At 35.3% G+C, this 11,535-nt stretch overlaps 1 protein-coding gene across 7 annotated transcripts; it reads left to right on the top strand.

Annotated features, from left to right (window-relative positions):
• Positions 1-602: 602 nt before the first annotated feature.
• LOC114286811 (oxysterol-binding protein-related protein 1C-like) lies at positions 603-8,297 on the top strand. Of its 7 annotated transcripts, none has more exons than XR_014336140.1 (9): positions 603-1,158; positions 1,576-1,651; positions 2,616-2,712; positions 3,452-3,897; positions 5,502-5,621; positions 5,701-5,802; positions 6,224-6,337; positions 7,457-7,513; positions 7,734-8,297. XR_014336140.1 is itself a non-coding variant. In XM_082879489.1 (8 exons), exons 2-7 carry the CDS (start codon positions 1,508-1,510, stop codon positions 6,329-6,331), a joined length of 1,017 nt encoding a protein of 338 aa, XP_082735615.1. In that variant the 5' UTR covers positions 603-1,158; positions 1,506-1,507; the 3' UTR covers positions 6,332-6,337; positions 6,826-6,879. The 7 variants fall into 7 exon arrangements, 1 of the variants encoding a protein (XP_082735615.1); XR_014336138.1 differs by having other exon boundaries at positions 2,259-2,712; XR_014336137.1 differs by having other exon boundaries at positions 1,506-1,651; positions 6,233-6,337.
• Positions 8,298-11,535: the final 3,238 nt, after the last annotated feature.

Genomic DNA, 11,535 nt, shown 5'->3' with positions numbered 1-11,535 from the left:
GAGAACAGGCGCAATAAAATAAAATAAAAGTTACTGTTCAATCGGTGAAGGTGCACCCAGTTTTTGTTTGATTGTTGGATTGATCTGTAGAAAATTGTTATTTTATTTTATTTTATTTTTTTTCTCTTCATTGATTGATGGCACATGGCCCACTACTTCAACTAAAGGGTTGGTTCACCGAAACCCCACTGTCATGATTACCAAAAAAAAAAAAAATGAGTCAGTTTTCCGCAAGCTTCTTTTTATTGATGGCGTGTAACCATATCCATGATTACATATACGTCTATATATATATATATATTTGTTTGGTTTCTTGTTATTGTATGAATCGTAGCATGTAAATTAGTTTGCTAATTTATCGGGATAAATTAGGTATATTGTTATTGGTACCCTATTTTAATGATTAAGTGTTAAATAGGATTATTTAAGAAAATAATGCCTATGGCCCTCCATTGTTGGTAAATAAAAATTCTGATTAATTGAGATTCAAGTGATACCAAAAGGGTCGGTTGGGTTTTAATTAATTAGTTTGTTTTATTTATTTTGTGAAAAATATAAGTGTGAATAATGGGAGTGTCGGCTAAAATGAAGGCATACACTACAGGGAAAAAGGGTTACGGTGGCGTTTTTTTAACGATATTTTTTTAAACGTCACTGTTATTAGCATTTAGCGGCGTTTTATAAACGCCACATATTCTTTTAAGCAAAACGGCACCGTTTTATGATAGGAGGCGTTGAAAAACGCCTCCGAATGTGGTGTACCTCACGCGCCTTCCTTATTTTGTATCTGGCCCTCTCTCAACCCATACGAGTAATCTGAGCCCTCTCTCTCTCTCTCTCTCTCTCTCTCTCTCTCTCTCAACCCTCTCTAAGCTCCATCGATTCAGATATTCGAAGCAATTTCGAAGCTCCATCGAAGCTCCAGATCGAACCGATTTCGAAGCTCCGTCGAAGATTCAGAGATTCAGTGATTTCCATCGAAGATTCAGAATTTCGAAGCTCCAGATCGAACCGATTTCGAAGCTCCGTCGAATATTCAGTGATTTCCATCGAAGATTCAGATATTCGAAGCTCCATCGAAGCTCCAGATCGAACCGATTTCGAAGCTCCAGATCTGAACTTTGACCCCTCGATTACTCGCATTTCAAGCTTAAATCGGTACTCTCTCTCTCTACATGAAGCTACATAAATAGAAAGTTTCATTTTCAAGATTTCATAGAAATCATCTACATGAAGCTAATATAAACATGATGGAAAATTTAGAGTTATAATTTATGCCTCTGTTTCTGTGTGCTGCTCTGTTCTGCTGTATATGTGCCTCTGTATCTATGTGCATGGTGAAAATAGTGAAAAGGAACCATTATCTGGAACTGTTCCTGCGAGACGGTTGTTTGATAGATCCCTGCATAACAATGCAATACAAGAACATCACATATTTATATATGCTATATATACATATTTATATATGTTTTTTTTTTTCCCTTCATTTTTTATGTCTAGTCCAGGCATGAACTTGATAACTACAATTATTGGGTTTGGAATGATTGCCACTTTCATTGTGTTTGTCTGCTCCAGACTGATCTTTGGGAGGATTAGAGGCGTTGGCTCAAGGCAAATGTCTGAGATTGAGTCTAGGATTGATCTTGAACAGGTAGATTTGTTTCTCCACACTGAATCTGACTCTCCATATGGATATGTGGTTTATGGTGTTGGTCATATTTGTTTTATCTGTTTCTGTTTGATTAAAGTTCCCAATGATCAGTAAGTCTCAAACATTATAATTTATATGTTTATTAGGCTTCAATTGTAGATTAACACTTCAATAGGCTTTTCTCTTTGCATTGGATAGAAGGTTATGATTTTTCTTGATGGATAGCGAAGACCACGTGTTCACTTTAGTTTGTTTTTTTTATGCATATGTCATTGTCGATGGATTGGTTGGTTTGTAGCTTGGTCATCAAGATGAGAACAGTGAGATATATAAAAGCATTATGCTAAACTGTGTCAAGTATTTAAATAAATCTTTTTCTGTTGATCCTCATTATTTTTATTACTATTATTATTGTTGTTATTGTTAATTTTACTACCATGGTGCGCTACATTTGTATCTTTGAAATTATCTATTGATAGAAGAATTAGAGATTTTGTTCTTGGCTTCTCAAAATTTGAAAAAGCACACTTCTATACAAAATTAGAGATTCGTTTTTGTTCCTTTACTCTTTCTAGTCCTTGTATGGAAAACTCTTCTCTTTCATCAGATTGAGCAGCAGCAATGGCGAATCGATTTATCTAGGGTTTCGAGTGCAGTGTTAGTGTCTTTGATCATGTACGGGAAAAGCAATTGGCATTGGATGTGGATCGTTGGAAACAGTGACTAGAACTCCATCAACTTTGAAAGAAAGGAAGAGTAAAACCATTTGGAACCCAGGGAATTTCTCCTCAATAGTTTTCTGCTTACGTTGTTTTTTTTTTTTTATTGTTTTTTTTTTCAATTTTTATGTTTGCTTGTTTTTCTCTGTGCTTTCTGTCTAACAAAATATTCAAATGGTATGCTAATGCGTGATTTATTTGGTATTTGTAATGTTAGTGTAGTCATATTTCCTTTGTTTATGCAGGCTGCTAATATAGAAGCTGAAGGCTCTGGAATTCCTGATTGTGAATACCAATTGACAAAGCATGAAGTTTCCTGTCTAGGGCATGGAAAATATAGTGGTACGCATGATATATTATCACTTGCTTATGCCTTGAGTCAATACAATTTCTTTTATCTAGTTAAACTTTATTTCTAAATAAGGATTCAATTGTCCTTCTAGATTTGCTACCAGTTTAGATTTTGTGGGTTGAGCCTGTCAATCTCATTGGGGTGTAACATAATAATTATTTTGGTTAAACTAGGTATCTTGCAGCTGGTTTTCTGTATTCTCTTTGGTCTTTCATCTTCATCATTTGTGAACTTCTGCCTCCCTGCCTCTCCTTCCCCTTATTTCTCGTGCACTACATTCAAGGCCAACATCAATCTTTTGTGCCAACTTTTGGTCCATGTGAAGTGCCCTTGGAGAGAAATAAGCCGGTTTAAATATTTTAGAGAAGATTCAAAGGTATAAAATTGTGCCATTCTTAGTCACTTGCATAAGTTGAAGACATGGAAAACCACAATAAGCTAGACGTACTTTAGTTCAGAGGAACATGAACAAAGTTGTCATAGCAATGGCATAGAGTATATGTGCAGTGTATGTGTGTATGTGTATAAATACAAGTATATTCTAAAATATATACTGAAGAAATTTAGAAATATACATGAAACATGTATATTTTTTGGCCATTGTCATGAATTACCTACAAAGTTGTTCATGTCCATTTTCTTATCTGTAAACAACCATATAATGCGTCTAGTTTCATTTCTTCTAGCATTTGTTCTAATTTTCTTAACATCTTGTTTTTTGTGGTTCAGAATGCAGCACCACTGAATCATCTGATGATATTGAGAAACAAGAGCTTGAAGACGTCTCAGATGAAGATGATACCTCCTATTTTGACACAATAGAGAATTTTTCTGAAACAACTCTTAGTTGTGGGTCTGTTGCTGGAGTTACAGATAACATCAGTAAGTGTATGGGACCTGAAAAGCAATTTGATGATAGGAAAAATTTGAACGCTCAGAAGGAAGCTATTAGCTCCACATATCCACAAATTGAAAGGCGAAAGAAGCTTCCAGATCCGGTTGAAAAGGAGAAAGGGGTCAGTCTTTGGTCCATGATCAAAGACAATGTAGGAAAAGATCTAACGCGAGTTTGTCTCCCTGTGTACTTCAATGAGCCAATATCATCTTTACAAAAGTGTTTTGAGGATTTGGAGTATTCGTATCTGTTGGATCGTGCATATGAGCATGGAAAAGCGGTATGATTATATGTTCGTTACCTCTTATTGTCTTTGCTTAGGGGGTAGTGTATACTAGTGTCTGTAAATTGTCTTTTGTTTCATTTCATTGCATTGTCTTTTCCTCTATTAGACATTTGAAGTGGGTTAGTTTGGATATGCATTGGTTTAATATTACTAATGTATTCCATTATGTATATGCATAAGAGATTTTCATTACATTGTCTTTTCCTCAATTTTACTGTCCCACAACAGAAAGGTAGAATATAAAATTATAGGACTGCCCAATCTCTAACATGAAGTAAATAATAAATTATTTTACTATGTTTTTTGTCCACATAAATTAGTTACCTTGAACAACTGCTCCATCATTTGGACGCTCGTATCCCTCTTCTTTCTTTAATATTTTCTTTGAAACCTTCTTATCATTGGTAATTTCTGAAACAACTTTCCATGAAACCAATTCAAGATTTATCTGAAGAGTGGCATTTGGTGGCACGGCACATTCCTCACCAATTGTTGGTCTGCCCTTCTCCCCAAATGCATCTGTGGCAATTTACAAAAATTTATGAAAATTTAACGCCATATTACTTATCATAGCAGAGGTTCAAGCGATATTTTAAGTGAACTTACATTGTGGCTTCACTGTCAGATGGACCATTTCACCCTTTTTCATTGTTTTCACAGCTTTTGACAGGGCAGGACAGAAATACCCTGCACAAAGGATCACCATGTCAAGAAATACTTGAAAATAACCTATAAACCAAGAAGATAAAAGAAAAACGATATTAAAACTAATTTCAACAATACAAACCATTTCCAACAGTGAATTCCACCCCATCAGATTTTGACACAAGTGTTCCATCCTCAAGCCGAGCTTCATACTTAACTGCAAGAATGAACATGAGGTTGCACAAGATGATTTGGAAATTTGAGAGATTAAATCTATATTCCTCATTGAGTTAAGACATTTTATTTCGGATTGACTATTGAGTGAGATGGCCCTGTTTGGTTAAGACATTTTATTTCGGATTGACCATATCATTGAGTTAATACATTTTATTTCGTATGTACAGAAGTGAACAGGCTTGCAACATGTTGAGAAGTGCTTAGATGTAGTTGCTACTTTGCAAGCTAAGAAGGGTACTGGCGAGGTTCGTTTTTAACTTCAGAAATTTTTAAATATTTCTGTAGTTTGAGTAAACCTATATATAACTGAGCTGTCAACTGAGATTTGAAATTGAGATGACAGTTTACTGGTGTGAAGGCAGACCTCGTTAGTTTTATTTGCTTATTTTGGTTTTGTACGGATGGATATAATGTGGTCAAGAGTATGATTTCTGTTACTGGATCATTAGCTCTCTTGGGTTTATGAGCATTAGTTGATGCAAGTTTATGCATGTGTGGTGAATAGAATATTCAACTTTAAAATGGTGGGCTCTAATTTTTTACATTGATGTTGGGTAAGTGTAGCAGTTGTGTCACATGCACATAAAACCTATGGTATTGGTATCAAATGCGGACCTTCTAGTTTGTGTTGAAAAACTTCAAGCCAATGCTTTTCAGCCCCTCCTATTGTATCGTACATATTCCTATACTTATGTGTTTTCGTATTCTGGTTGCAGGCATTATTAGTTGATTTTGAAGTGTCAGAAGGCATCTATTCCCGAGCATGCATCGAGGATACTGATTCAGTATGTTTATGGCTGGGAGCAAATGTCATGCTGGAGTACTCATGTGAAGAGGTACCCCACTTGTAATCTTAAGATGTTAGCATTTACACACGGACACGAGATTTTAAGTGCTTCAAACTTCAAAATGCAGGCCACTGATCTTCTACAAAAGAATTTGGAAAATGCTAGAGCTAGTTTAGAAGTTCTTGTTACAGATCTACAATTCTTAAGGGATCAAGTGACCATTACTCAGGTATAGTTGGTGTTTCTCTTTTTATGAGTTGTGGTTGGAAGAGTTAGTGTTTCTCTTTTTATGAGTTGTGGTTATTAATTGATTTTAATTTTTTTTTTAAGAAAAAGAAAAAGAAAAAACCTAAATGTAATTAATAAAATAAAAAAACTATTTTGGAAACAGATGATCCAAACCCGAAACCAAAAAAGCCTGACACTCTGGCATCAATCAGGGATCTGATTGGTCATACCATCTATTATTTAGGTGGTGCATGGACTGCTAGAAAGTTCAATGTTCCTTATATATATATATATATATATATATATCTTGTGTATCTATGTAGAGAGTGCTCTTTCCTACTATAGTTGCAGTTGTTGTTTGTCGGGTGAGAGAGATTGCAAGTTTTGTGTCCTAATGAAGAAAACACTGAGGTACTTGGCAGGTGTTGCAGGCCCAAGTGGATATGGATCAAACTCAACAGCTGAGCAAGTTACTCAACAAGATTGTTCTTTCTTACTCCCTTCTTCTCAAGCTCAACTCACTGCATTAGTCACTGGTTAGTCATCTCATCTCCAACCACACACAAACACACAACACATACACAAACTTCTTTATGATGAAGAACAGTGCCCATTTCCCCCCTTCTAAATCTGGTCTTCATTTAAACATACACATTCTGATCTGTCCATGAGAGAGACTTCATTATATATTTAGAAATGCATCAAGTTTGATATTGTTGCAGAATTTTTATGTTCTTTTTTTTTTCTTCCTATATTTTTATTTGTTTATTTCTTCTTCTTCTTCTTCTTCTTCTTCTTCTTCTTCTTTTTGTTGTTTTGTGAGTTCACAAAATTGAAGTAGGGTTTCAGAGAAAGAATAATATATATATATATATGTAATTAATATTCCTTTGTGAAGATTTATGCGAAGATTTGATGACTTTTCTTAGAATTCTCTCCCGGTTTTGATTTTATCATCCATATAAATCATTGTTTCTCATTTTCCATCTATTTCATTCTGATAGAAATCTTTCTATTTTGATAGAAAATCTTTTGAAAAAGGAATTTTCTTGAAGTAAAATTAACGGTGTATTGTAGACTAGTGTTGCTTCACATTTTCTTGATATATTGTACAAAGAAAAAAACATCATACAAGGTAGTTACTTTTCCAGTTCTCTTTTACTTTCGTGATCAACTGAGTAATTTTCTCTCTTTTTCTTCTTTTCTATCTACCTTTTTTATTTTTTCCCCACACGGTAATATCTTTCTGTTCCTATCTCCCCCATACTTTTTGATTAACAAAACACAGCACTTTAATTGTCATTTAATTTTCTAAGTTTTTTTTTTTTTTTGAATATTCAATAGTTACAATCAGAAAAACACATAATTCTTTTTGGAGAGAATAGTTGTTACCATTGATGATAATTAATGTGTATTTAAACCAGTAAAAATCACATATTGTATTCTATTAGTGCTCCTTTTTGAATCTAGCATGATACAGTTTTGTCTCTTTTGAATTGTTCTCTCTCATTGAATCATACTCTAGATCATTTGCTTTTTGAATAATAAGTACTAATGATAATTAAAAATGCTTCATGAGGGTATTTAATAATGTAATTCACACACATGAATACTTTTTTTAATTTCTCTTACTTGCATACACTGTTGTTTTATAGTTGCATACACTGGACTCCATGGAAAAATTCGTGCTTCAATGCTTGGCCTTCTATCAGGTTTGATTTGATATTTGATATGTCATATTTCTAAGCCATTGCGGGCATTGTTATGAAAATTTTCATAAGCCACCTCAGGCATTGTTATGAATTGTTTTAGCATCTATTGTGTGGTTGCAATCATGAAATAGATCAGATCTATTGTGTGGTTGCAATCATGAATCACATTTACCCTTAGTTTTGCAAATTGTCTTATCTTTAGTGACAAAGTTTTTTGCAGCAATTCCTGGCACCATTGAGAATGGCATACCTATCGATAAAGGAAAATTATTAAAGTCATTCTAGAGTAATTTATGGAATTACTTATTTAGTAATGTTGACAAATGAGAAACCACATAACACTCTAAATGAGTTACATATGGAGAAAAGAGGGTATTAATGTTGTGGTATAAAAGGAAACCATGGAACAGGTGTCAGAGAACAAATTTCCTTTCAATGCAGAAAATTACAAATTATATGAAGAAGTTGGAGAAGGTGTCAGCGCCACTGTTCACCGGGCTCTCTGCATTCCTTTGTGTTGACTGGGATTTGGGAATGTATCTGCTCAAAATTGTCTTTGTTGTACATGAACCTATTATGATTAATTGAATACGAATCCCTATTCTGCAGTGTAATGATGTGTAATATGCTTGACTATTCCATTGCATCTGCATGTGCAAGCAAATGACTTAACCTATTTTTTCTTTTTATTTTTTGATTGTGTTTGTTGTTTGATTTTGGTTCAGACACAATCATGTAATGTTTATTTAGTCAATATATTGAAGTAGCTGTAAAATTTTATTCATATTATTGTTATTTTTCAGCTTTATTACAGGTATGTTTTTTAGTTAAATATAACAGATTCAGAACAATTTTTTTTTTTAAAAAAGAGCTATAACGGCGTTTTTTCAAAACGCCACTACAGTGCCAACGGACATTTTTTTAAAATAAAAAAATCTATCACGGCGTTTTAAAAACGTCGTTAAATATTGGATGACGTCATTTTATCATTATTTATCGCATTTAGCGGCGTTTTTAAAAACGCAAACGCCGCCTATACTAATTTTACGACGTTCTTAAAGCGTCATAAACTTATAGCGACGGCCGCGTCCTCGACGTTTGGTGATAAGCGTCACTAAAGGAATTAGCGGCGTTTTTCATACATATAGCGGCGTTTTAAAAACGCCGCTAAAAGTCATTTTTTCAGCAGTGATAATCTTACGTGTTCATGCTATATATCTAAACAATGGTTTGCACTTAGACAAATACTATATGATAACCAAAAGGTGTCATATGAGTTGATTTGGAGGCCAAAAGAAAAATTGGGAGTCATAAATAAATTTAATTTTTCTAAAAGAAAAAGAAAAATGGTAACATGAGATGATATTATGATAGGTAGTAGCTACCCACCCATACAAGGTATGTCCACGAATTTCAAAAGAAATTTTTGTACAAGCAGGATTGGCTTCCCAATGCTCACTATGAATGTTTTAAATATAAGTGTTATATTTGTGGGGTTATAAATTGCTTGAATAAAAATTCTAGTGAGCATTACCATAGCAGATTCAAAACCCCGCATCCTATGGATTTATATACAATGCAGTACTTATATTCTTCTGGCACATGTTTTTATTTATTTATTTTTAATTTTTAATATATGCAGTTCAAAATGACCAACTTTAATCCTTTGCCCAAAATTCTTGACGATAATCGTTTGACTGGATCAGACTATGTGGACTGGAAGAGAAATTTAACAATTGTCCTCACTGCTGAAAAATTGAACCATGTCCTAGCCACTAATCCACCACCACTTCCTGAGGCAGATGCCATTGATGAACAACGTGAGGCTGCTAGGAAGTGGCATGAGGTGGATGATGTTGCAAAATGCTACATATTGGCCTCAATGACTAATGTGTTGCAAAAGTAGCATGAGGGTGTTCCTACTGCAAAAGACATGATGGTTTACTTGAAAGAAATGTTTGGAGAACAGAGCAGAAGCGCACGCCAAACAGCCATGAAAGGTTTAATGTCCACCAATATGGTGGAAGGTACTCCAGTACGGGAACATGTTCTAAAAATGATATCTTTCATTAACATACTGGAAGCTTTGGGTGCAGATATTGATGGTGAAACTAAAATTGATGCGATACTTTCATATTTACCAGATTCTTATAATCAGTTACTTTGAATTACAATATGAATAAGATGATTGTTGCACCATCAGAGCTGCTCAATATGTTACAAGCAGCAAAGGATCTTATTAAAAAGAGCCAATCCACTGTGATGATGGGTGAGAAGGAAGCTCCTAGAAAATTCAAGCCTAAGGGCAAGAAAAACTTTAATAAGAAACCTATGGGCTCCAAATTCTTTGGAAAAACACTAGGTGTTTTTAAAAAGGGCATAGATAAAAAGAAAAGCAAAGGAAATTGTTTCCATTGCGGAAAGCCTGGCCATTGGAAGAGAACTGCCGTCAGTATTTGGCAACACTGAAAAATGACAAACCTTCGGAAGGTATGTTGAATCTGTTTGTTATTGAAAACAATTTATTGATTGGTCCTCCTAATGCTTGGTGTGTAGACTCTAGTGCGACCTCACATATTTGCAATATGTTGCAGGGGTTCAAGGAGACCAGAAGGCTTAATGAAGGGGAGATGCTAATAAAGTTGGGAACAAGTGCAACAGTTGCTACAGTTTCCATAGGAATTTTTATTCGGAATTATCATTTAATAGAACTCTAGTTTTAGAAGATTGTCTATTTGTGTCAGACATCTGTAGAAATTTAATTTCTGTTTCAAAGTTAATTTCGTTGGGATATTGTTTTTCCTTTTCTTCAAAAGTTATTATTAAGCACAATAATAAATTTATGATTTCTGGCATTTTAATAGACGGTCTTTACTTTATTAGTCCTATTGATAATTTCGTTAATTGTGTTGAGAATGATACATCCACCGGTATGTTACCCCTTAAAAGAAAAAGGGATGTGTAGACACCCCATTTTTGACCGTCCTCAAGACTTGGACGTCACTGTTTGAACACTCGGTGATCATCCATGTTTGTGTTCGTCTTGAGTTCCCGGAGGTCTCGGCCACGAACCCTGCCTCAGGATCTCTCAACTCGACTGTTTTGTGTTTGGTTTTGCACCAAACACTTGTGTTTTTGCTTTAGAGGGCAGGGAATGGCTTGTTGGCCATCCCCACACTCCACCGGCCATGGCTTGAGGCCATCGGCCGTGTTTTGTTTCCATCGGCCAAATGTTTGGCCGACCGGCACTCTGGATGGTCGACCGGCCATCTATTTTTGTCAAATTACATTTCTGGCCGGCCGACTACTGTGCATCTGCTTTTGGCAGATATTTTGTGCCAGCTGTGATAGCTGGAACCCACTTGGCTCCCCTCCATACACGTGTATGGAGGGATCTCCCTCTTGACTAGCTTACTTGAGAAGCTTTGCAAGAGTGAGCTCTATAAGAAGGAGCCTCTTTTCCCTCCATTAGGGTTGAAAAAAAAAGCTCAAGAGCTCTGAGTTTTAGGGTTAGGGTTTACATATACTCTATCTCTATATCTCTTCCTCCTTTTGGTGTATTAGTGTGTGTTTGTTCTTACTATTGCACACAAACACCTACCATTACACCTTTCCTTAGTTGTAGAGACATTAGAGGGTTGATCTTGAACTTTTTAAGCTAGTTTTGATCCAAGAAGAGGTCTGGTCTTGTGATCTTGGAAGTGTTCTTCAAGGGTGAGTGTTCTTGACCTTTATTCCCCATTTTTGCATAGCTTTTTTGACTACCTTACACCTGTTTTCGAGCTTAGCTTATAACATATAAAAGTCTTTTTTTTGCTTACTCTAAATAGTTGTTTAAGAGTGTTTTGTTGTTTGGGATTATTTGACCCCTCTTAGGCCTTGTTTGGCCCTATTTTTGTGCTATTTTGGTGAGCTCCAGGACCACTTTGTTTGGGCCTCCTCACCATTGAAATCTTAAGGGATTTTAGTGGTGAGGATGGTGCCTTGAGGTCCTAAGAAGGAGAGGGCCATCCCCTCTCTTT

The sequence above is a fragment of the Camellia sinensis genome, chromosome 7, assembly GCF_055761805.1.
Source record: "Camellia sinensis isolate YWXY chromosome 7, ASM5576180v1, whole genome shotgun sequence".
NCBI lineage: Eukaryota > Viridiplantae > Streptophyta > Magnoliopsida > Ericales > Theaceae > Camellia > Camellia sinensis.
The sequence above is the reverse complement of the archived record's forward strand: the minus strand, read 5'-3'. Positions and strand labels throughout refer to the sequence as shown.